The sequence below is a fragment of the Catharus ustulatus genome, chromosome 21 (assembly GCF_009819885.2).
Source record: "Catharus ustulatus isolate bCatUst1 chromosome 21, bCatUst1.pri.v2, whole genome shotgun sequence".
Classification (NCBI taxonomy): Eukaryota; Metazoa; Chordata; class Aves; order Passeriformes; family Turdidae; genus Catharus; species Catharus ustulatus.
This window is the reverse complement of record NC_046241.1, coordinates 775,945-800,826: the sequence shown is the minus strand read 5'-3', so window position 1 is coordinate 800,826 and position 24,882 is coordinate 775,945. Positions and strand designations below refer to the sequence as shown.

Sequence of the window (24,882 nt, the reverse complement as noted above, 5' to 3'; positions counted from 1 at the left end):
ATTTCACAGGGGACTGAAGTTGGGTTAATGATGGTTCTCTCAAGGCTACCAGGGGGAGGAAAGGTGTGGACCTCAGCACGGAAAGGTTTGCCCAGTACCTTTTGATGCTCTCAGAGCATCTCCAGTCAAGCACAGTCGTCCATGAGCTGTGGCCAGTCTTTCAGCAAAGATACTCAAGGGAAGTCAGTTTTACTGCTTACAGTATCCAACCATTTGTTCTAGAAATAATAGTGCAGTTATCAGGCAGAGCACTCTGGCTTCACTGAGACCTTCACACCACCACGGTCCTGCCTGTCTGGGGAGGGGTCTCTGGAACCCCAGTCACCCCTGAGTGAGGTCAGCAGGGAGCTGGAGGAGAGAGGGAGTCTCAAGGTAAAGGCAGCAGAGTGGTTCCCATCACTGTGGTGGCCCTCGCTATGGAGAGCCCTCCAGGGACATCTCATGGATTGAGCATTGCAAAAAACCCCCTCTGACTTTCCCATACTGGGCCCCTTAGTGCTCCTGTCCCCCAGGGGTCATTGGGGTGTTTATGTCTTCTCTGCATCTCAGCTGAAAAAACCGAGATGACATTGACATCTTGGCACCATGAAAAATGTGAGATGACACAGAGTGTGAGAGCAGAGCCTGGGTGAATGCACAGCTCAGGAGGGAGGGAAGTCTGTGCTGTTTAACACCATCATGTGGGACCTCTCCTGCGTGTGGGGCTGGAGCGACACCCTGGGTGCCCAGAGGTGCTGAGCACCTCACCACCCCACAGCAGATTATTGCAGCAGAGGATCTTAATTAATAAATTAAAAGAGACCTGCACTGCTGGAAGGTTTGGAAAATGGAGTTTAGACATGCTGCAGTTGGAGAGCTTTTTCAGTTTCAGCACCTTACCCCGGCAGTTGAAGTGAGGTCTCTCTCTCCAGTCAGGGAATGACTTTTCCCTCTGGCTCCTGCTCTCAGTGCAACCACTCCAGCTTGTTCACTGAAAAGGGTTTTCTTCTCTATTACTGCTCTTACTGGCAGTCGATGCTCAGCAGGAGCCCTGTTAGGGTGGGAAGTTGCAAGTGGGGAGAAAAGTGGCTCTTGTTGACCAAGGTCAGGGTCAGTGCTCCTTCACTGGCACCACAAGTGATGACTGGAGAGGCTGCTTGGTGCAGTGCAGAGATATTTGCCCTGGGGGTGGGGAGCACAGCCCTCAGCAGGACAGGAAAACCCTCAGCAGGGCAGGACAGACCTCAGCTGAGCAGGAAAACCCTCATAAGGGTTCAGCCTGGAATGTTCAAGAACAGATGAAATTATGGAGCCCCCCCATCCCAGCGGATCCCCCCAGGCTCTCAGATTCCAGCTGGGAGCAGGGCAGAGCAGCCTCACTGCCCCACAGTGGCCCTGCCCCAGAAGCTTCCCCATGCCTTCCCCCGTGCACTGCAGGGAAAGGCAGAGAGTGCAATTTAGTTTGAGCTCCCCATCCCTCTGCCCCCTAAATCACTCCCTGCAGTCCTCTGAGCTATCTCAGCATTATCTCAGCTCCCTCCCACATCTACAGCTGCCATGGGGGGCAGTGGGCAGGCTCCTTCCATGGACACACTGGCAAACATTTCTTTATCATGGCCAGCTGGTGAATTTTACCAAATTTTCAGGAGCTTTACAGAATGGGATCTCTGTCAATCTTTTTGAAATTTGCCAGGCAGCTCAGTTGGGGAGTGCATTGTTAGAAGGGGGACTGACCCCACTGCCAAAGGTAATGAAGGAAAAGCACATTGCTCCCTTCAGCCTGTAGGAAAAATCACTCCCCAGGCCATAGGCTCTGAGCTGGGATGAGCCCCTGGGCAGACAAGTGAAGAAGGTAACAAACCCTTCACTCATGGCACTGTACAAGGCCCTCATGTGACACACAGGCACTGCCTGCGGGCTCCCAGCCATGCCCTTTCCCCTATGGATAAAATCTCCATGCAAAGGCACCCCCAGTGCTCTCCCCCAGGCATGGCACAGCCTTGTGCAGGCTCTGCACCGATGCCAGTACCAGGCACATTCCCTGCAGGGGTGGATGCACTCCTGTGTTTTCTGCAGGCACAGGCTCACAGCTGTGCATGCACAGTCTGTGCTTTCACACACACACATGATCTACTCTAACAGCTCCTCTTTGTACGGACTTGCATCAAGTATTTGCAGTTCTCAAGTCCTAGCCCCACACAAAATCATCACAGAATCCCAGACTGGTTTGAGTTGGAAGGACCTTAAAGTTCATCCAGTGCCACCCCTGCCATGGCAGGGACCCCTCCCACTGTCCCAGGCTGCTCCAAGCCCCAATGTCCAGCCTGGCCTTGGGCACTGCCAGGGATCCAGGGCCTGCCGACCCTCCCAGGAAATATCCCAACCTCCCAACCATGTTCACTCTGGTGCTTTTAGGCTCCATCCCCCTGCTGGGCTTGGGCACCTGGATTTCACCCCAGCCTGCACTTGTTGCCTTTTTGCAGAACTAGAATGAAGTGAGGGAGCACAGGGCTGAGCACTCAGGTGTGGGTGGGCTGGAGGGAGGTTTGCACAGGCTGGGGTTGGTGTGAGCCATTCCCATGGTCCTACTCTGACACTGTGACCGGTGCCAGGCTCACTCAGAGGAAAGCAAAGGCTGAGTATCTTACAGAACATCCTGCAAGGCCAACGTGGATCTGTAATGAGGAGCAGTTTTTGCTGTGTGCCTGATCCGAGGGGAGGGAGCAATGACCCTCGACAGCCCCGAGTTCAAGTGCCTGGAGCAGCTTATAGGGGCAGAGCTGGTGCAGCTGAGTGAGCCCACACCCTGTGCTGCTTGTCTCACAGAGGTTGTGCTAAAAACCACAAGTCTTTTTGAACAATTACTTGCCAAAAATGGGCTAATTAGGGTGCATAAACCACTGCATCCTCACCCTCTGCAGTGCTGCCCGTGTGCCCGTGCCCAGGAGAGCTCTGTGCTGCGTTTCAGAGGGGTGTGACAGGGACCTGTGGGATGTCACTGCATGTGCCGGGATGGGGGCGTATCAAATCACACCAAGCTGGATTCTCACCTGCCTCTGCACAGCACAAACCGGACATGTGAACTTCCAGGAGACTCCAGTTCATTTTTCTGCCAATCTTTGCCCCTTGCAGAGATGCTCAAGAGTCCCAGGTGCTTCAAAACTGTGCAACAAGTGCTCATCCTGAGATCTAAACTCAGCACTTGACATGAATTTCTCTTCATTATCCTATTTGAAAACCACAGTTTTCCAGGAGCTGAGATACCACCAGAGTCTGTCCATGACCCTTTTGACACCACCTCAGAACGCAAATTCGCCTGAACTGTTAAACCAAATTTTCCCCTAACAACCTTGCAGTATTTTTTTTCCTTTGAACCCAGCAATATGTATTTACAATACTGAAGAAAGCCGTGATTGGTTTAAACACCATTTTTGCAAACTGGTTGGGAAACTGGAAAGTAATTTGATGCAATATATGTAAATTTCAAAGATTTTTTTCATTCAAAAAGGGATTAAAATGATTTTTATAGAATTTTGATGTTTTAACCTCTGATTTATTAATTTTTTTAAAATATTGGCTTCTCTGTTAATTTTTCAGCTTTTTTCTCTGTTCTGATTTTTTCCCCACTTTCAGTTTCACTTTCTCTGGATTTCCTGAAAGCAATTCAAAATGCTCAGGAGTTAAAAATTAAAAATACTTAGATCCAGATAGTGTGCCTCTGGCCCAGGCTGTGCATCTGAACCTGGAAATTCCTGGGCATCTCTGCTGACTACAAAAAGAACTTGAACACTGTGTTAGTGTGGACAACATGGTTGTCTTTCCATTGTTTGTCCCTGTGGGGCTTTTTCCCAATCCCATGGGTTAGTGCTGGTTTTGTGGGGTGAACTGCTCTTCCTGTAACTGTAATGTTTGTATCAGTCATAGGCTGAGAGTCTCACTGGGGCTCTCCTGGTTTGTTCCCTCCTCTGATTAAACTTCCACCCTTCTCCTCAGTGTCTCAGGAAATGTTCCCAGTGCTGTGGGGGCTTTGCTGCTCCCCCATTCCTGTGTGTTGGGCTGGGGCAGGAGCAGGGACCTGAGCCCTGAGCACAGCAGGGACTTTACATCCCTTTCTACACATTTCATGCTCTGGTTTGATATTATCACCATGTTGAGTGTGAGGAAAAGGATTTATTTGGTGTGTCTGTCCCTCCTGTGTGTGTCCATGGGGAACATGATGCCTTTTCCTTTCCAGTGTATATTACTTTTAACCCATTCAGGACATTTCTGGGTTTGGTTTCTGGATAAGCAGGTCTGGACAAGCCATTTGGTCCAACCATCTCAGCCTTAGAGAAAGTTATGAAACTATTTAGAGAAATATTATGGTGCTTTATTTTTGTCCTCTCCAGTTCTGGCTCTTGCCTCCCTCCAGCACGTAGCTGGGCTGTCAAATAGGGTCCATGCTGAGCATGAGCACTTTCTCTTCCTAATATTTGACTCTAGGGCTTTTTGGACAAGCTGCATTTGTTTGAAAGCTCTCTGTCAGCTCCAGCTTTTGGTCTGATTGCTCCCCTAAGAGCACTGTACTTAATTAGGCTGGAATTGCTATTGCACAATCACCCAACCAGAACGATGTTTTTAACTGAATCAGAGAGATTTGCTGGGGCATGTGTCCAGAGCTGCCTCCTTCTGCCTGCTGCTGCAGAACAGGCTGACCTAGAAACAGCCAGGGACCATGTTATAAAACTGCCTTTCTGAACTTCTCCCATGGCAAATGACGAAAACACAGCTGCCTGTACCTGTCTCTTGCCTTCTGAAGGGAAATCTTCTGCTTTTTGATGTCCATTTTCTGGTAATCATTTAAAAGATCAAGAGGCAAGGCTATATTTGCACTGAACACTGCTGGTCATTCGTGACTCAATAGACTTTTCTTCTCTGTGCATTTATGGACCACAAAACAGAAACCTCTCTTTGCCATACTCTGGTTTAACCACAGAGAGCTACAGAGTCATATCCAGGGTTTGTTTCCCAGCCAGATGGAAGGATGCAGGTCCCAGAGGTTAGCCCAAGGTGTGCATCCCAGAATGGCATTGTGATCCCAGCCCTGTCCCTGTAAATGTGGCTGACACTCCCAGAGTCTGTGTTGAGCTCTTGTTCTTCCTTGCAGAGCATCCACCTGTCCTTTTTGCGCACGGTCCCACCTTACTCTCACCAGGCCAACGTCTGGTTTGAGATGATGAGAGTCTTCAACTGGAACCACGTCATTCTGATAGTCAGCGACGACCACGAGGGTCGTGCTGCACAAAAGAAGCTGGAGACCCTCCTGGAGGAGAAAGAGTCCAAGGTCAGTTCCTGAACATTGTCTTGTAGCTTTGTTTAAGCAACAACAACAAAACTAGAAGTCTTGGGCTGTTGTATGTATGTAGATTTCTGTATGTAAAACACCTTTTCTTTCCATTGTAACATGGCTAACATGCTTAAAGCATCAACAGTGTCTGACTAGTACCTGACAGAACTTTGTACTTTATTCATTTCACTTGCTTTGCCATGGTCAAAATCTCCTACATGTAAATCGACTACAAAATGAAGGGAAGGATAACCTGGAGCTCTGCAAATGCCTTGCCCAAGTTTCCCACCCAAGGAGAGGACCAGTTGCTCAGCTTAGGAAAGCACCCACCCCACTGCAGCCACCCAGGCAGTCCCAGAAGTGCCAACCCCACCCCGAAAAGCAGCTTCTGAATTGGCTCTCAGGGGCTCAGCTTAGTGCTTAGGAGGGGCAGGGCTGTAATGAGCCTCTGGTAGAGCTGTCGGCCCGTTCCCATCTCCATCAAAGCACATGCCAAACGCTGCTTTCCTGACACCCCATGCTGTCACAGGGGTGGGTGTGGGACCTTGCACCTGCTCTCAGGGCCAGTGGGAGCAGGGGAGGAGGCAGGGGAGGGCCCCGAGGTGCAGGAGGACAAAGCACAGCCCTGTGGCGTGGAGGGAAAGGACTGAACCAATGTTCAACACAAGCAGAGAAGGAGAGCAAAGGAAGCTGTTTGCAATCTGGAAGGCAAGGAAACACTTCCTGTCCTGCAGGGTGGAGTCCCAGCATGTTCTCTCTCCTGGGACAGGGCGAGGTCCCCTTCAGATGGGCAGAACCTGAGTCCATCCAAGTCTCCAGCAGCCTCAGAGCATGCACCCATTTGGAGATGTTCCCTCCCGGGTCACAGGCAGGGACCCCAACCTGTAATTTCCAGCCCCACCTGCAGCTGCTGGACATTTGGCAGTCTGTCAGCTGTTGAGGACATGTGGCCATAGACACTTCTTGTGGTTGGAGTTGGTGGCTGAGCTGAGAGATGGGCCCCTGGGACTGCTCTTTGTCACTTCCCGGGAGGAACAACTGGTGCAGGGGTGCAGGCTGGCACAAGCCACACTGACCAACAGACTCCTGATTTTAGCAGTGATTTTCAAGAAGTTTCATCCTTGCTGCATCCCAGGCTGTCACAAGGCACTGATGTTCCACCAGCCACAGAGGGATCCTCCTGCCTCCAAAGGCAGCTTCCCACTGGGTGACAGCAGGACAGCGTTTTTCTCCAAAGCCTCTTCCCAGCACAATGCCCTTCATAGAGGGAGAGGCACTGTCAGTCTTTCATCCCTCCTCTTGTATCTTTTGAATTCCACTTTCTGTTTTCCTTTAGCTCCCATGCATCCCATTTTGTTGTTCCCTCTCATGCCTCCACTCCTGTTTGCCCCATGGAGTGCTCCCAGGCACAGGGTGCATTTCTTTTTCAGCCTGTCCACCCCACGGGAAAGCCTTTGAGAGCTTGAAAGATGGGGAGGGAGGGTCTGTCCTCAGAACTTCCCCATATTTACACTGCATTTACCACATGTCTTGGTGTCCTCTGGCAGCCCCTGGGCTGCTGCAGATGCTCGGGCCACTCTCCAGCCTGGGGCACCTGCTGTGTCCCAGCAGGTCACCTTGTTGTTGGGAAGGATTAATCAGGCAAACCTTATAAATATGATTGCCTGGCAAAAGATTTTGAGAATATAGAAACTATAAGCAAGGTTGAAATGAAAGCCATCTTTGAGATACCAAACCTTAGTTACTAAATCACTAGAAAACAATAGAATGGCCGGCTGAAAGTAATCCCCCTTGATTGAACAATCCCTTTGCTTACAAGCAGGTCCAAAGGTCAGAGAAGACCCTACCAGTTTGGCAGAAGGGGTCCAAAGAGTAGTTTTTAGGGTTTAAAGTGTAACACAGTGTGGTAAGGTAATGATTCTTATAGGCTGTATGTAAATGCTATAGGATTTGTATCTTGTATTAGATTGGTTAGTGGAAATTAGAATATTCAACACAGAAGAAGATTTATTGTATTGTCATGGGAACTTCGCTCTCTTAGAACTCTTAACTCTTAGTCTCTTAGCACTCTTAGCTCTCTCTCTTACTACCCTCTTACCACTTTCTCTTACCCCCCCACTCTCTCACTGCCCTGCTCCAAGCTGTGGCTGGCAGCTCAAAACAGGGCCCTTTCACCCATGCCCTTTTGCAATAAACCACAAGTTCCAAGACCTGGCTTGAGAGATCTCTTCGTCTGTCCCGACCGTCCAGCCCACTGCCACTTCCTACAGCCTCCTACACCTTGTCTTCTCTTTGGGGTGTGCCACTGCATCTTGTTTCTTTTTCCTTTGAGAAAAGGTCAGACAGACTGGTCTGACTGGTCTTGCAGGTGGCAGATACCCTGTTGGGGCTTTCCTGTCTTCCTCCACATCTTCTCTCCAATCTCTCTTCTGATCCCTGATGTGCTAACGCTTTTCATGCCATGAAGTTGTACTATGGGCCTCACCATAGCCTCTCCAAGGGCAGCCTGGGCCCTGGGGAAGGAGCAGCAGGATACCTCATCTTGACCTCTCCAAGGCTTAGATCACAGCCCCTGAGGACATGGAGGACCTCCTCAAGGGTCAGAGACTGACCTGTCCATCCAAGCTGTTGGTTTGGGGTACGGCCCGTGTGCCATGCAGGCACCACTGTGTGGGTCTGCACCTCCAGCAGCACCCTGAGCCCAGCTCTCAGCCGTGCTGGCCAGCCCTGGAGCGTCCCATGTGCTGGTCTTGTCCTGGGGCTGTCTGCAGCCACTCTCAGCCTGGAGCTGCTGCTCTACCCAGCACAGCTCTGCTTGTCCAGAGCCTGCAGGGGCTCTGAAGAGAGTGCTGGACTCTGTGAAACCAGAGCTTCTCCAGGTCAGAGATGGCAGATCCTTGTTGTGCTGCCTGCCTTTCTCTGAGACAGTGATGTTCATGAAAGTGGCAATTCTATGAGTGAATGCAGGAGCACATGGTGGAAAGGGAACTTCTGATTTGTCGGTCCCTGTGTGAAACATGGAGATCAGAGAAGAGCTGTGGGACCACATGGAAAAATGGGAAAAAGAGGACTACTAATGTAGTTCTGGAAACAGGGCTAGTGACAGGGAGAGGTGATCAGGGGCCAGCTTTGTTGTTCCCAAGACTCTGCTGACCAGCCTGGGCTGAGGTGCCAGCAAATCCCGGGAATTTCTGGTTGGAGGCTGCAGCATGGATGTCCAAGTTTTTGGCTACATTGACAGTGCCTGGGGTGAAATGCCTGATTGGAGAACATTCCTGCTGTCCTGCTGCATCTCTAGTCTCCTTGTAGCAGTCATTACTCGAGGGCTCAATGCAGGCCCAGCAGAGGCCACTAAGAAGCCACTGCAGAAATCCTTGCTGTGGGAGTCATCAGAAATGAAGGCAGACCTGGGCTCTAAGCAGATTCTGCCTCTTCAGATACTTTTCCTTGCCAGGACACATTTCTTTGAGCAACGAAATACCTGTTGGGCTGCATCCAAGGAGAAGAACGGAAAGATCACACAGCTGCATGGAAAGGAGACCTGACAAGATGTCCTGCTAAAGACTGCCCTGGATGCTCAGGAAAAAGCAAGCTAATTAGTTTGGAAAGCAAGATGAAGAGAAATCTGTTGGTCTGAGGAACAACCTGGGAACATGGACCCCTGTGCACCAGGATCCCTGGCAGGGATCCATTGCCATGAGGCTCTGGATAAATGGAGATGAGACTAGAGCTGTGTCCCACACCCAATGTACACAGATCAGGGATGCTCAGCTGGGGCAGGGTCAAGGAGAAGATGTCAGACTGCGTCCCACCAAAACCTGCCAAGCCCTCCCCTGAAGGCACCATCAGGTTGCTGTTATTGGCCTGGCCATGGGGACTGCTCCCAGCAAGGTGCCAGGCTCTGTGCAGCTGCGGCAGGGTCAGGGCTCTGAGCAGGGGCTGTGTGCCCTCAGCACAAGAGGAAACCTCCAGCAGTGGTGCCCTGCCCCAGGCTCCTCTGGGGCCCAGCAACACCAGTGGCTGAGGCAGCAGAGCAGGGGAGCAGCAGGATCTGTGCTCCAGTCTGATCCCTCCAAGGTCAGAGCAGGGGAGGAGCAGGCTGTCTGCTCCAGACCAATCTCTCTGGGGTCAGTGCATGCCCCAAGCCCCACTGGCATGCTCCAGTCAGAAGGATGGAGAGCACCAAGCAGAAAGCCCCACTAGCCACACTTAGGGCCAGGTTATAGGCACCCTGGTCTTGGGTAGCTGCACCTCCCAGGACCACCCATGTGCTGCAGAGCCATGAGGTGCCCTGGGCCCTCCCCAGGGACTAGGTAAAAGCTGCAATGTCATCCCATGTTCACCATTGCTTCATATCGCCATGCTTTGAACCAACACGGGATGTAGAAAACTTTATCTTTCTCTTTTGGATGTCAACAGAGCTCAAAAAGCTGCTCCCTCCTCTCAGGGGGTGAGAGGTTCAGCTGAGACACCTCACTTTGTGTGGACTCTAAGGGTGGACAGGATTGTAATGCTGATAGTGATGCTAGTAATGCTAGTACTCTTAACTGTAACAGTTTGCCTTTATCCAGCACTTTCGGTACACAACATTTTGTCCTTTACTTCCACAGTAATTCCATGGAAACCCTACCACTTAGGCCCTTAGATTGTTTCTGAGCTTAAGATAAAAATTCCTTGCTGAAGAATTCCCCAGTCCCTCAAGGGAAAATGCAACTGCATCGCACCAGCTGTGACACTCAGGCTTTGCTCTCAGATTGCTCCGTGACACTCCCGTGAGAGCTGAGGCACAATCTCTCCTGATAGTGGTTTTTGCGAGCTCCAGCGTTATAGAGACCCTTTAGCAAACAGTGGAGGAGGAGGTGGATGTTGGATTGCTTTACTACACGTCATTTTCAACTGTTTATAATATTCTTCTGTGTCTACATATTTTCTCTGTGCACATTATTCATCAGAGTAAAAAAAGGAACTATGAAAACCTCGACCAACTTTCCTATGACAACAAGCGAGGACCCAAGGTATATATGCATGGAAATGCACGCCGCCCACCAACCTAACTAGCAAATGAAAAATAGCCACAGCCAACAGAAAAATAAAAAAGAAAAAAAAAAGAGAAAGAGAAAAAAAGAAAAGAAAAGAAAGAAAAATAAAATATCCATGACCATGTTTCTTGGTAGCACGTTTTTATGTTGAGATAGTTTGGTTTGGACTTGAGAATGGAAACTTAGCCAGCTGACCCTGGAAGGATTTCTTTTTGAAACATGCATGTGAACCAGTAATTAACTTGCAAGTTCTTTTTTTTTTTTGAAAAGTTGAATCAACCCCCTTTCCTCCCCAAAGGAAACGGTTCCTTGGTGTAAGTTGCTCATTTTGATTCCTAAAGGTTAACCCTGTGCAATATGTTTTTTTCATTTCCCATGTTTTTGAAAAACAACACTCGTTTGAGTTTTCAATTGCATTTCAAAGCCTTTTTCTCTTTCCTGTACAATGCACGCCTCTTTTTGGGTCTTGATTGACTTCAGTTTGCATGCACAGTGCAAAAAAAAAAAAAAACAAATACAACCAAAAAGCCAAAACCTTAAAAGAGAAAGGAAGGAAGGAAAGAAAGAAAAGAAAGAAAGAAAAGAAAAAGAAAAAAAAAACTATAACCAACCTTATTTAGCAGACTTTTGTGCAGTTTAATGAATTCTCTTGACCCTTTTCTAGATAGCATGGCTCTCACCACCAGTCCTGGGGCTCACTCACTAACCAGCTTTGCTTACACTAATAACAGGCTGAGAAGGTGCTTCAGTTTGACCCTGGAACCAAAAATGTGACATCGCTGCTGCTGGAGGCGAAGGAGCTGGAGGCCAGGGTCATCATCCTCTCTGCCAGGTGAGCCCATGCTGCCCCTTCCCCTCCCTGCTCTGATTTCCTCTCTCCCAACACTGCAGATTCGGGGGCTGGCAGCCTTGCAAGGAGCCTGAGAGCCGCCCCAGACGCAGGTCCCTGTCCGGGCAGGAGGGGGGTGCTGGGGGCGCTGGATGTGCTGCAATGGGAGTGACAATCGCTGCCGTGGCTGGTGTGGCTGGCCGTGGTGCAGCAGCAGCCGGAGTTACTGGTGCTGTGTCCTGCTCCAGCAGGGAAGGAGGGGAGCCCGATGGCCCCTTACTTACAGCACGGTGGGCAGGTGCTCGCAGCGCTGGGAGCTGTGGGATCAGCTGAGGGCAAGGTTCCCATGGCATCCAGGATTTAGCCATTCCCAGGAGAAGCCGCAGTCAGAGTCGCCTGGGGTGGTGTCACTGCCGCACCCTTGGGGTCTGACGATGGCAGCCGGAGCCACATCGCCGTTCCCTTTCTGTCGTTGCAGCGAGGATGACGCGGCCACGGTGTACAGATCAGCAGCCATGCTCAACATGACGGGCTCGGGCTACGTGTGGCTGGTGGGGGAGCGGGAGATCTCGGGCAATGCCCTGCGCTACGCCCCGGACGGTAGGCACCTCCCGAGCTCCGTGCCGCTGCAGCCAGGCTCGGAGAGCCCGAGGGAGCCGGGAGGAGCGGCCCTGCCCTCCCCGGAGCTCCTCGGGCTGGGGGGGCGCTGCGGGTGCCGTGGCGGTCCCGCACTCTGCTCTCGGCTGCCTTCGCCCTGCGAGGGGACTCAGCCTTGAGTCCCAAATCCGTGAGTCCCAAATCCGTGTCACTGCGGCTTTGCGAGTTGCCTGTCACCCGGGGGAGGCTTGGGCAGGGCCGTGAGGACAGAGCTCAGGGTGTCAGTGCCGCACTGGGTACCAGCCCAGCCACGCTGCCCCTGCCTGCTCCTGCCTGAAGCTCAGGCAGCTTCCCACTGCATCCAAGGGATCCTCAGCCCATAGCCTTGTGCTCGCTGTCCCAAGAGCTGGGCATGGGAGTAACGCTGAGGTGACCCCAGGAATGCTGACCCGGCTCCCCTCTGCCTGCGGCAGGAGTGATCGGTTTGCAGCTCATCAATGGCAAGAACGAGTCAGCTCACATCAGCGACGCTGTGGCCGTGGTGGCCCAGGCCGTGCACGACTTGTTTGAGAAGGAGAATATCACAGACCCACCGCGGGGCTGCGTGGGCAACACCAACATCTGGAAGACAGGACCCCTTTTTAAGAGGTATTGGGGAAAGGGTCCTGCTGGAGAGAGCAGAGGACCTGGTGGGGGAGAGCTGGAAAAGGTGGGAGCATGTGGAACAGGTGCAGGAGGACATGGTGGCTTTGTTCAGGCTATCTGTCATTAAAGCTTTGGGGCATGTTGCACAGGGCTGCCTGGACTCTCGTGCATGATTTGGATGTGAGGGCTGCATCTCTCCTAGAAAACTCTTCCAGACAGGCTCAGGCAACGCCACCCAGGTTTCCAGGCTGTTTAGGCATCATTCTGGTGCCTGGCACCAATTCAGTCCATGTCAACCCATGCTACCCTGGACAGTGCTTAGACAGCTGGGATGCATGGGCAGAGAATGACTCTAGGAGGAAAAGACTGGGGACTATGGTCTTCTCCAGTCTGGAGCTTAATTCCATGGGTGGAAGTGGGAGAGAAGGGGGCTTCTGCCAAATCAAGGTAGAAGGATATTTCTGTCCCATTTTATCTTGGTGCTGTGGACATGTTTCCTGCTGCATATTCCAAGGGCTGTGGCAGGGGTCCAGCACTGCAAGGAGGGCTTGGTGGCACGAGATGTCCATGCATGGGACAGGTTGCCCTCAGCTGTAGCAAACCCTGGTGCTGTGGATTTGGAGACCGGGGTGTCACAGATGGGAGCATGTGCCTGTGGGGTCCTGCTGCCAGGGCAGGGGGATCAGCATGTCCTGCATGTGCTTCCAGACCTGAATCCCTGCATCACTGCAGACGCTGGGGCACAGGGGCTGGGCCTTGGTGGAGCAGCTACTCCCTCCAGACCTGAGTTCTGTTGAGCATGAGACCTGCAAAGCCTGGAGATTGTTTTAGAGGCATTTCTGGCATCCCCTGCAGTGACAGTCTTTGGCATGAGCTAGTCAAAGCTGTTCTTCACAAGTGGCTCAGGAATCCTTGTTCATCTCCACTATCACCTTTCCAGGGTTTGGGGGCTGGTTCTGTCCTTGGTGGTGTTTGTGTGTGCCTGGGCCACTAGCCAGGCTGGGATGGGCAGGTGTAGTCTGGGATGGGCAGGTGCCAGGCAGAGCACCAAAGCTGTAGCATAGGCACACTTCCCAGGGAATCCCAAAGGAAAGTGTGCTTGGGTACTGTGGGACAGATTGTTCCAGAAGGGAGTGGGACTGATCTGATGGAGAACAAGGGGCAATGACAGAAAATATGGTAGAGAACATTTGGAAAACTGATTCCATCCACCAGGAGAGGAAGACCACAGGTCTATTAACAGAACACAGGTAGCCTTGGCTGGACTTCTACAGGGTAGTGACCATATGGCAAGTAACTGAGAGGAAGCATTTGCCTTTCTGATGCCTTGTGAGGTGTCTCCATAGCACAGCAGGTGTTCTAGGTTGTCCCAGCTGTGTTTCTCTTCATAGGGTGTTGATGTCCTCCAAGTACTCAGAGGGTGTCACTGGCCGGGTAGAGTTCAACGAGGACGGGGACAGGAAGTTTGCCAACTACAGCATCATGAACCTGCAGAATCGGAAACTGGTCCAGGTTGGGATTTACAACGGCAGCAATGTAAGTGCAGGACTGGACTGGGGTAGGAGGAGTTGGGCACTGGCTTGTCCACCTTGGCCTCATGTCCATCTGCTTCCTCTGGGATCCGTCGCAGGTCCTGACCAATGACAGGAAGATCATCTGGCCAGGGGGGGAAACGGAGAAGCCTCAAGGCTATCAGATGTCAACCAAGTTGAAGGTAAGAGCAAATGGCATTAGGGGCATGGCTTGTCAGCTCTCTGCATGCCAGGCAGTGACTTCATCTGCCTCCCACCTCCACGGCTGCTCTGCAGCTGGCAGCAGCATTTGCAAGGCCAGGAGAGGATATGGGAGAGAAATAGAGAAGGTAGTGGAGGGTGTTCAGAGCACAACTTTCAGCTGGAGTCAATCTAGATAGGGTGTCAGGCATCCTTGGGTTTGGAAAGAGCCAGGTGGGAAGTGGATATGAGAGAAAACAGCACAGAAAGAGTGGAGGGACAAGGTGTTCTCATGGGAGCCGGAGGACACCTCTCACAGATTTGCAAGAAATGCAAGGATGGGTTCCTTTGGCCAAGGCATGGTTCAGCTCTGATAGTGCAGAGATCAGGTGGAAACAGATTCAAAAGGAGATTAAACCTTCTGGTGGAGCGTGGGTGGATTGGTGGCTGCAAGGCTGAGCTCAGAAAATCCCTGAAGAGCTGATGGCCTCCTGATGGAGACACTGGCAGAAGGCCCCTCCAGTCTTGCTTTGCTTCTCATGCTCTTCCTTCGAGTGTTGCTCAGCAGCCACTTTAATGACTGTATCCCCCTCCATCCCACTGTAGTAACTGGATCCCACTTTAGTGACTGGATCAGGACAGGCTGATCTTACCTGTATGGCTATTCATTTGTGCTACTGTTCATTTGTCCAGCAAGGGAAGTCCCATTCCCACTAGCAATGAGCCCTTGTCCCCACAGAGGTGCTATGTGTATGTTGCAATTGCTGCTTGACTGAAAGGTGCAGGGCAGGACTGAAACACCTGCATTAACTTGGGGCAGTGTGACAGTGTCTAGAGCCCCTTTCCAGGCACTAGTTCTGGCTTTGTGGTGTCTTCCATCAGTCTCCTGTTAGGGAAAGAGATTTTGAGGCTCAGGTGAAAGTGCCACATGAGGGAGGACACTCCTCTTGGGTGCAGGGAAAGCAAATGTTCTTAGTGTTCTTCTTGGCAGTGCTGTGTTAACAGCTGGATTTCACAATCTTGAAGATCTTTTCCAGCTCAGAGGACTCTCTGATTCTCTAATTCCCAAATTCTCTGATGCCAAAGCCAGGTGCTGCTGCTGGGCTGAGATGGCAGCTGGGGAGGGCACATGGCTCATGTGGGAAGGGCAGCCCAACTCCTGCACAGGAATGTAGCTCTGGAGGGAAACACAGCCCAGAGGGTGTTTGTGCTTCACCTCACAGATTGTCACCATCCACCAAGAGCCCTTTGTGTATGTGAAGCCCACTCAGGCAGATGGGACCTGCAGGGAGGAATTCACCATCAATGGCGATCCTGTCAAAAAAGTCTTCTGCACTGGACCCAATGAGACCATCCCAGGTAACTTGGTCTGATGGGGACTCCCACTCCAAGAAGCAGTCCCAGGGAAGGCGCTCAGTCACACAGGAGGCCCAGAGGATGAGGCACAGAGAGGTGACATCCCCCCAGTGTCCTGGGCTGTGTTCAGCCTGCTGGGCTCATAACAGGGCTCCTCCAGCACGTGCACCTAGCCCTCTCCTTGCCCTGCAGCAGGGGCACCCCCTCTCAGTCCACCTCACTGGGTGGACATGGCAAATGAACGGGACCCCTTTGTCCCCAGTCTGCCAACACCTACAGGTGATGGGGGCAGTGAGAGAGGGTGGTCAGGCAGATGGCCCTGAAGGGCAGCGTGGTTACATACCACATGGAGCAGAGCCATGGGGTGGCTGCTCTCTCTGGGGACAGGCACAGATCCTGTGTGGGGTCCCTGGCCAAGGGCTGCCCCTCATGCCCGTTCTGTCCCTCCCCCAGGCCGTCCCACCGTGGCATTGTGCTGCTACGGCTTCTGCATCGACCTGCTCATCCGCCTGGCAGGGGTGATGAACTTCACCTATGAAGTTCACCTGGTAGCTGATGGTAAATTTGGTACCCAAGAGCGGGTGAGTTTGGGCAGCCTGTGATCTTTCTTTGCCTGTATTGTGTGTTGAAACACCCCCACACCCTTCTTCTGAGCAGGGTGGGGTGGAAGGGCAATGCAGGATAAAAAAGTGTAGGGTTCTGGCTGGTGGGGGATATGTGTCAGGGCAGGGGTCTGACCCAGCTTTGGCTTCACGTCAGGTGAACAACAGCAATAAGAAGGAGTGGAACGGGATGATGGGGGAGCTGCTGAGTGGCCAAGCAGACATGATTGTGGCTCCCCTCACCATCAACAACGAGCGGGCTCAGTACATCGAGTTCTCCAAGCCCTTCAAGTACCAGGGCCTCACCATCCTCGTGAAGAAGGTATGGTCTGGGTGGGATGTTTTGTAGAACACGGGAGGTGCCTGCTCCCCAGATTGTACCAGTGCAGCCCCTGCAAATTCCAGGCTCCAGGCTGCTGGTTTTATGCAGGCTCTTGTCTGCACCAACCTGACCCTTCCTGAGTAGTCGAGCTGCAGGAGCTTGGGGCAGGGCAGGCCCCTCTGGGTCCCTCCAGGCGGGCAGGGTGCAGGTGTGGGGGGTACCAGCGCTGTTCCCCTCTCTCCTTTGTGCAGGAAATCCCCCGCAGTACCCTGGATTCGTTCATGCAGCCCTTCCAGAGCACACTCTGGCTGCTGGTGGGGCTGTCTGTGCATGTGGTGGCAGTGATGTTGTACCTCTTAGACCGATTCAGGTGAGTGCACTTTGGGCCACTCGAGATCTGGAGGGGACAGGGAGGTGCTGAACTGTCCCCTGGGTACCTTGCTTGGGCACAGTCTTGCAGCCCTTTGGGGTCTCTTACAGGGACTTAACCCACCTGCTCTGCCCCACCAGCCCTGGGCTGAGGCTCCTGCCCCCCCTGGCTGCCTAAGCTAAGGGATATGGGTATGTGGGGCACCTGGCACGTGGAGACGTGGAAACACACGTGTCAGACCAGGTGCTGTACAGATACCTGACCAAGGGGACTGTCAGCTTCTGGGCTCTGAGGGAATTTCCTCTCAGCCTTCCTTGGCCCTGCGGCAGCTCCTCTGAGGGCAAAAGAACCTGCCCCTACCTCAGCCCTGTGCCCAGAGGCTTTGATGGTTAATCTGCAGGGAGCCCTTTGTGCTGCAGTGGGAGAGGCTTGAGCTGGCTAGGGTCAGATAACCTTTCTGGTCTGGAGAGAGTGTGATGGGGCCAGTACCAGTGTGAGCCAGACATAGTTGCAGGTCAGCACAGGGGGTGTGCCAGGCAGTGGGACAGAATAGGGAAGAGCTTCTTGGGACAAGGCACAGTCTGTAGGAATGAGTGACACAGAACTGCACTAGGATACATAGGGCACAGTAGGGAGCCCTGGGCATCAGGGTGAGGGGAATGAGAAGGATTCTTCTCTTGCTTTCCAGCCCTTTTGGCCGGTTCAAAGTAAACAGTGAGGAGGAGGAGGAAGATGCTCTGACTCTCTCCTCAGCCATGTGGTTCTCCTGGGGAGTCCTGCTGAACTCTGGCATTGGAGAAGGTGAGTCACAGCTCACAGCAGGACTGCTCTGCCCTACTGCCCAGGCTCTGAGCTGGGCAGGCTGGGGGAAAAGCCCCTGCCCTCTTCTGCAGCCTGCCACTCTCACACGGTCCCTGTGGGACCTCATTCCCTGAACCCTCCCCGGAGCAGGCTGATAGGAGATTTGGTGATGCTGAGTGTTGCACATTTGTGGCAGTTTTCAGGGCTGTCCTCCCCACCAGCACCAGGGATGGGAAACAGTACAGGGAAACTTGGACTGGATCCCCTGCTCAGGGCTACCCACCCTCTCAGAGTGGCACACAGTGTGCCCTGGAAGGAGCTGGAGGGGTTATTTTTTTGTTCAGGCAATGCAAAAGCTCCCTGCATTGCCGCACATCTGCAGCTGCCATTGGGCTCATGTGGATTGACACGGCTTTGGCAACCAAGCCAAGCCCTGGTGGTGCCACTCTGATCTCTCCTCTTTCCCTGCAGGTGCTCCCCGGAGTTTCTCTGCCCGTATCCTTGGCATGGTGTGGGCTGGCTTTGCTATGATCATTGTGGCTTCATACACTGCCAACCTGGCAGCCTTCCTGGTGTTAGACCGACCTGAAGAGAGGATCACAGGCATTAATGACCCCCGGGTAATGACCCCTCACTTGCTTTCCCCTTCCCTGGGGCATGTAACATGGCTTGTGGTTCCTAGAGCCCTGATTCACCCTAGCTGTGATCTGTGCTGGGGGGCCAGACCCAGGGAGCTCTGCCTGGGCTGGTGCTGATGAGTCTGAGCCCCTGCCCTGGGTGGGAATGGACAGACGTAGGCAGGGATCAGCAGGAAAACAACCTGTGCAGAAATAGCCTGTCTGCAGTCAAAGTGCCTGCCAGTTCCTGGAGAGCCTCCTCTCATCAACGAGGAAACGATTCATTATGGATGAGTTATAACTAATGAAATCGTCCCTGCGGTGCAGTCAATACTCTCCACATGCCTCAAATCCATTTCCTGCTCTGGCAAGGACACAGCCACAGCTCATCAGCCCAGGCACGCAGGAATGTGCCCTGCAGCAGCACTGACCCACAGCATCCCCCACCCTACTGTGTGCCCTGCCTATGGCACTGCCAGCCCCATGGCATCCACCGGCTCCTGCACCCTCAGTGCCACCGTGTCCCTGTCCCATGGCATCCCCAGCCCCATGGTCCCAGAGCATTCACTGTCCCGTGGCATCCTCTGAGGAGATCAAGGTATTCTCTAGGGAACAGGTCCCTGAAGGAGATGGGAAGTGGGACAGAAAACAGCTTTGGGGTGAGAAAGTTTTGCTGGTGAAGGACAGAAAAAATAGGAGCCCCACCCTTGCCTTTCAGCTGCGCAACCCCTCGGATAAGTTCATCTACGCCACAGTGAAGCAGAGCTCTGTGGACATCTACTTCCGACGGCAGGTGGAGCTGAGCACCATGTACAGGCACATGGAGAAGCACAACTACGAGAGCGCTGCCGAAGCCATCCAGGCAGTGAGGGACAAGTGAGTAGGGCCAGCATCTTGCCTGGCCACTCTAGAAAGGGCTTCAGGGAGCTGCAGTTGGGGGAGCAAGCAGGGCAAAGCTGGAAAGAGCTGCAGTAAAAGCATGGTTTGATGGGACCTCCCAGCTGGGGCTGGGTGGGATCTGTCCAGCCCTGGTGCATCCCAGGTCTCTGGAGGGGGAAGTCTGTGTGGGGATGGCACAGTGAGAGCCCTGACCATGGCCTCCCTTTCTCGCCTCTCCTTTCACCAAAACTGGGTGGCTTTGGTGTTTAAATTAGGGCTGGGGGCACCCTCGCTGCTCCCACAGAGACTCAGGCAAGCTGGGCTGCCCAGCCTGACCCATCCATCCTCCCTCTGTGTCCAGCAAGCTCCACGCCTTCATCTGGGACTCAGCAGTGCTGGAGTTCGAGGCCTCCCAGAAGTGTGACCTGGTGACCACGGGGGAGCTCTTCTTCCGCTCTGGCTTCGGGATTGGGATGCGCAAGGACAGCCCCTGGAAGCAGAACGTCTCCCTCGCCATCCTCAAGTCCGTACACGGCTCTTGGCGTGGGGCTTGCCCCAAATGCTGCATGTGTTGGCACGCAAGTAGCCTCATGCTAGGCACTGCCAGCCACCCTCCAGACCAATGCAGGGACAGGGGTGCTGGGCCTGCCCTTCCATCCTGACAAAGGGGACATTAAGTGACTGGGGCGGGCACCCACAGCCTCTGCTCTGGCTTGCAGGGCTGGAGAAGCAGCAGGGGACCGGAGGGAGGGCAGAGCAGGGCAGGGAGCAGAGTCATGGTCAGCCAGGGGTGTAGGCAAAGCTGGCAGAGAGCAGCAGGAACCATCCATCACAGGTTTCTGTGAGCAGGGTGTGGATGCTGCCATCTCCCCACTCCTCCCTCAGGGCTCAGCCTGTCCAGCAGCATTGCACTGCCCTGATTTGGTCATCCAGGGCTTTTTTCTTTCAACTCTGGTTACTCCTGTTACACAGGGATATGTCAGGACCCCCTGTGAGTCTGAGGCTTTTACACCAGCACTAACCTGCAGTGTTGGGTGTCACAAGTCAGACTGATATTATGGGTGAAAAGGGATTTCCTTGAATTACTTTGGAAATGCCACACTCATTGCAGGCAGAGAAATGTCATGATGGAGAACAGGCAGATGGGAAGACACAAGTGAAGGGAGGGAGCTCTGGGAGATTCATTTTAGGAGAAACACCACCAGGGTCCTGCCCAATATGCAGAGGTGAAAGGCCTGAGAGAGAACGAGCAGGATGTAGAAGATGGGCAAGACCCAGGGTGATGTAGAGAGCCACAGACCCCATCTGTGGGATGGTCTGAACACGGTGATGGGTGGCAGCAGGGCAGATGGGGTTTGGGACAACCATGTAAGAAGCTTGACAAGGCCACAGGAGTCCTCAGTGTCCTGCTGGGAGAGGATGAGGAAACCCAGGGCTACAGATAGCACAGGAAGGTGGTGGGGATGTACCAGGAACAAGAGGGAGGAAAGTGCAGTGAGCCTGTGGTGGGATGTGTGCTCTGTGCCCACTCTGTCCCCATGACCTGCTCAGGCAGAAATGGGTACTGTGAGGGTACAGCTTGTGTCCAAGCTGTGATACCAAGCTGCTGGTGTGTCCCAGCCCTCAATGTGCACCACAGGGAGCTGTCAGGCAGCAGTGCCCTGACCTAAAGGGTGCTGGGAGTCACCAGAAAGGACTTGGGGTCCATCATGGCCTGAACTCCAAGTGGCCCTGGCAGGTGGAGGAACTGTGCAGGAGGGAACTCGGAGATGTGATTCAGGTCCACTCCCTGCAGCCTTCTCCAAGAGCTCTCAGAGCACTGCCAGCTCCATCCTTCCTTGGGAACACACCTTCCCAAGGCTTACATGTGGCTCTTTTGGCAGCAGCTGCTGCCCCAGAGCCACCATAGGGGCAGTGGTAGGGGGAGCTGTGGGTGCCTGCTTACAGCACTGCACTATACATGGGCTCTGTGTGTGACCATGCAGTGCTGGCAGCCCCTGCAGACAGCCCACACTCACTCTGTGCAAAGGTCACACGTGCACAGGTGTGCACACAGCCAGCACAAACACCCTTGGTTCCTGTGCTAGCAGGCTGCAGGCAGAACGTGTGCCCCAGCTGCCTGTGGCTGGTCCCCAGTGACTACCTGTCCTGTCTCCTTGTGCTTCCAGGTCCCACGAGAATGGCTTCATGGAGGATTTGGACAAGACTTGGGTGAGGTATCAAGAGTGTGATTCCCGTAGCAATGCCCCAGCAACACTCACCTTTGAAAATATGGCAGGTTTGTTCTGCAAACCTCTTTCTCCCCCTTCACTGGGTAGCCTGCTTTTGCTCAAGATATTCTCCTCTCTGGGACTCTCCTCTCAGGCCAAATCTCTGCTGCTTCTGGATTTGTGCTTTCCTAGTGCTGGGAGGCTGCTAAGATGGGCTCCATTCCCACCTTGTTCAGAACAGTTCCACAAGAACAGTTCCCCCACCTTCCCTGGGTGCCCTTGCCATGGGGCTGCTGTGATGTGAGCATGGCTCCCCTCCCTCTGCCCTGGCCAAATTGTGGCTGTCACAGTGCAGTCAGAGCTGTCACCAATGCAGAGAGGAGAACAGCACCTTGGGGGAGGCGAGTGAGAACCCTGCTGCAGGAGGAGGCTCCCTCCCAGTCCTCAGGAGCCCTGGGCAGGGCCAGGACAAGGACAATTGATACAGAGGGGTTTTCATCTTGAAAGACTGTGAGAACCCCAAGATAAGCTCTCCCTTTGCACTGAGGTGGTGCTGCTGGTCCTACACCCAGACAATGCAGTGGTGAGGGATGAAGGGTGTCAGATGGGACCCCATCCTCACCAGCACTGCTGCCCAGGTTACAGGCAATGGAGAAAGGGGTATTTTGCTCCATCTCCTCAGACACCACTCCAGAAATGTCAGCCTGGAGGGCTGAAAGCATCCAAGGACAGCACAGAGCTCTGTGCATGGCTGTGCTTGATGAGCCAAACTGGGGCACCAGGGCTGGGTTCTGGTGCAAACAGCCCCACGGTCCTGGGGATGGGGTCTGCCCTGGGGCTTGCCGTGCCTGTCCCCAGCATCACTGCAACTCAGTGCCGTGTGCCCCCCTCAGAGCTGGCACTGACTTCCCCCAGGTGCCCGGGCTGTGTTGCCCTTCTGGCCCTCCAGGACTGCGGGGAGAAGGCGGGGGGACCCCGGGTTGGCAAATGCTCCTGTCGCTGAGCATGATGCAGAAGAAATGAGGGGTCATGTTGCAATTTCCACTGCCCCCTGTAACTTTCCTGCTTATTTCAGGTGTGTTTATGCTGGTGGCTGGAGGTATTGTTGCCGGGATATTTTTAATATTCATAGAGATAGCTTACAAAAGACATAAGGACGCACGGAGGAAGCAGATGCAGCTGGCGTTTGCGGCCGTTAATGTGTGGAGGAAAAACCTGCAGGTAGGACAAACCGTTTTTAGAGCAAATCTCCACCAGGTGCGTTTTCCATTCCTTCACCAAATCAGTGAATGCAGAGCTGTGGATTAGCATGGGGTCCTCTGTCCCTCACCCCACCCCCAGTAGCTCCAGCTGGGCATTACTGGGTACCTGTTAAGCTGTAGGGTACTGTCCCTGCCTTTCCCCCGGGAGCTGCCCCTGCCCGATGCTGTCTTTCCCAGCAAAGCTCCAACAGGGCAGAGGCCTGGCCCAAACCCCCCCAGTGGAGTTCGGGATGGGGACTTTGCTCTGCTGGGGACCACGTGCCAGAGCCACACCTTGCCCTGGCTGAGCAGGCAGTACCAGCCCGGCTCCTTGGCAGATCCTGGCTGCTGCCCGGCTCTGGCCGAGCTCACCAGCAGATGGGAGGGTCAGCCTGCTGCCGCTGACCATCTCTACCCGGTGCTCAGGTGGAGGAATGCTCCAGGGATAGTTTCCATCTCCTCCCCTTCCCTGCCTGCTCTGCAGCAGCATGGTAGCCCTTGCCATACCCAGGACTGACTCCAAAAAGAGGTGGTGCGTGCTCTTGTCCTTTGGAGACAAGGACATTTCCCCACACAGGAGCCAGCAGTGCGGGTCCCTGGCAGTGCCAAGGCTCCCTGGGTCCCCTTTCATGGGGCTGTCGCTCTCCCAGGCTCCTCCCACTCCTGGAACATCTCCCTGCTGCTCAGGCAGGGAAGCCCAGGAGGGTCAGAGGTGCCTGGTCAGTGACATTGAGCCATGGGTACGTCCATAGGCCACCAGCCTCACACTTCCCTTCCCCTGCTGTTTTTGGGGCTGAGCCCCACTGTGCCCCTGACCCCAGTGTAGGGCAGCTGGAGGCTCTGTCTGAGTTGCCCAGGCTGGTTTTTCCCTTGGGGAAGCACAGCAGCATTCCAAGAGCAAGAGTTCCTTTAGGTGACTAAAGGACACTGCCGCTCGGAGCAGAGCCAGCAAACAAAGAGAGAGGAGGAGGAGGCTGGGGACCCTGCGAGGAGCCCGCCAGGGCCCCGGGGAGCAGCGCTGTGGGGCTGTGGGGGGGCTGCCCGGGTGGAAGTGACTGCCCGACAGCAGCAAGGGGAGCACGAGGCCGGGCTGCTGTATCCTCAGAGCTCGCTGGGTTCAGCTCACCGGAAAGACTCTCGGAAAAGCCATTTCTCAATTTTTTTTCTCCTTCTTTTCCTTTTTTTTTTCCTTTGCTTCCAAAAAGCAGCAGCACCGAGGGGGTTAAGGCTGCTGGGACAGAGCACACTAGTCGCACTGCCATTTTTCACTTGCCAACCTTCTAGAAAATACTGCACTGGGTCCTTGGGCAGAGTCTGTGGGACTGTGAGCAAAGCATGCTGCCCTGTGGGGGTAAACAGCCTCATGGTAAAGAGCCGTTTGACATTGTAAGACTTTTCCACAGGAGGAAACGTCAGAGCACTAGTATCTGGTACATTGCTAGAAGGTAGGCAAGTGGAAAGATTTATTTGTTAAAACAAACAAACAAAAATAATGGTTTTTGGGATCACAGTTTTGCCATGGCTATTTCCTGAGATGCCATGGAAGAAAAAGACATTTCATTCCATTCATCTTGCTTTCCTTTCCGTTTGTGCATGTCCGCAAAAGAGAGAACTGAGAAGGAGGAGCAAATGTATCCCCGAGCATGCTCTACGCACCAGCGGGATACATTTTGGTTACCCCCGTGCGGTAGCAGAGCCAGACCTGGTCACTCCGTCCCCCGTCGGAAAGGTCACACTCATTGGCACGAAAGCAATTGGGGAGGACTCGTTGCCAGCGCCCAGCGCCGAGCGCGGCTGGGCCCCACGGCCCGCGGCCCCCGCACCATGGCGGCTGGTGCTCCCAGCCTGCGCCAACCAGGTCCGACTCGCTAACTCCAACGCCTACATTTTTCAGTTCTGTTTCTCTTTGAGTTCATCCCGACCCGACGACATCATGGCACTAACGCTTTGCTTCCTCCCTTTCTTTTCCTTTGTATTTTTCTTTTTTACTTTTCTTTTTCTTCCAGTTTCCTTTTTGTTTTTTAGCCTGTTTTACTTTGGAAAACAAACCAAACCACCACCAACAACCACGTTCGGCTTTGCACAACTGCATCATTTGAATTTTTGAACACTTTTTTTTTACAGAATATTCATACAATGACTTCTCTTTCAATGCAGTCCTCTCTCTCTCTTGTGGCACTAAGATTCAGCCTCAGAAAAGGCCCTGAGCACTTTTTTTTTTAGTGGTAGGTGCAGCACCTCACATCTCGGTCCAGCCAGGCTAGCGGTAGAAGCGAGGGGCAGAGCGCCAGGCAGAGCATCCCCAGAAAGCGAGGTCAGCTGTGCCGGCCTGGCTGCAGACACCAGGAGAGCAGGGC

General features: G+C 53.5%; 1 protein-coding gene across 18 annotated transcripts in view; it reads left to right on the top strand.

Moving 5' to 3' along the window:
- GRIN1 (glutamate ionotropic receptor NMDA type subunit 1) overlaps positions 1 to 24,882 on the top strand; it is a 39,735-nt gene that overhangs the window by 6,984 nt on the left and 7,869 nt on the right. For 6 of the 18 annotated variants that reach the window (XM_033077635.2, XM_033077634.2, XM_033077633.2 and 3 more), the window contains exons 3-20: positions 5,126 to 5,302; positions 10,258 to 10,320; positions 11,076 to 11,176; positions 11,652 to 11,773; positions 12,244 to 12,418; positions 13,807 to 13,951; positions 14,046 to 14,129; positions 15,351 to 15,486; positions 15,937 to 16,064; positions 16,243 to 16,407; positions 16,659 to 16,777; positions 17,466 to 17,578; positions 18,050 to 18,198; positions 18,914 to 19,071; positions 19,436 to 19,597; positions 21,243 to 21,352; positions 22,360 to 22,505; positions 24,132 to 24,383. In XM_033077635.2, coding sequence (XP_032933526.1) covers positions 5,126 to 5,302; positions 10,258 to 10,320; positions 11,076 to 11,176; positions 11,652 to 11,773; positions 12,244 to 12,418; positions 13,807 to 13,951; positions 14,046 to 14,129; positions 15,351 to 15,486; positions 15,937 to 16,064; positions 16,243 to 16,407; positions 16,659 to 16,777; positions 17,466 to 17,578; positions 18,050 to 18,198; positions 18,914 to 19,071; positions 19,436 to 19,597; positions 21,243 to 21,352; positions 22,360 to 22,505; positions 24,132 to 24,383 — 2,505 coding nt within the window. Of the gene's footprint in view, positions 1 to 5,125; positions 5,303 to 10,257; positions 10,321 to 11,075; positions 11,177 to 11,651; positions 11,774 to 12,243; positions 12,419 to 13,806; positions 13,952 to 14,045; positions 14,130 to 15,350; positions 15,487 to 15,936; positions 16,065 to 16,242; positions 16,408 to 16,658; positions 16,778 to 17,465; positions 17,579 to 18,049; positions 18,199 to 18,913; positions 19,072 to 19,435; positions 19,598 to 21,242; positions 21,353 to 22,359; positions 22,506 to 23,928; positions 23,971 to 24,131; positions 24,384 to 24,882 lie in introns of all 18 variants that reach the window. The other 12 variants (XM_033077642.2, XM_033077641.2, XM_033077639.2 and 9 more) reach the window with 4 other exon arrangements.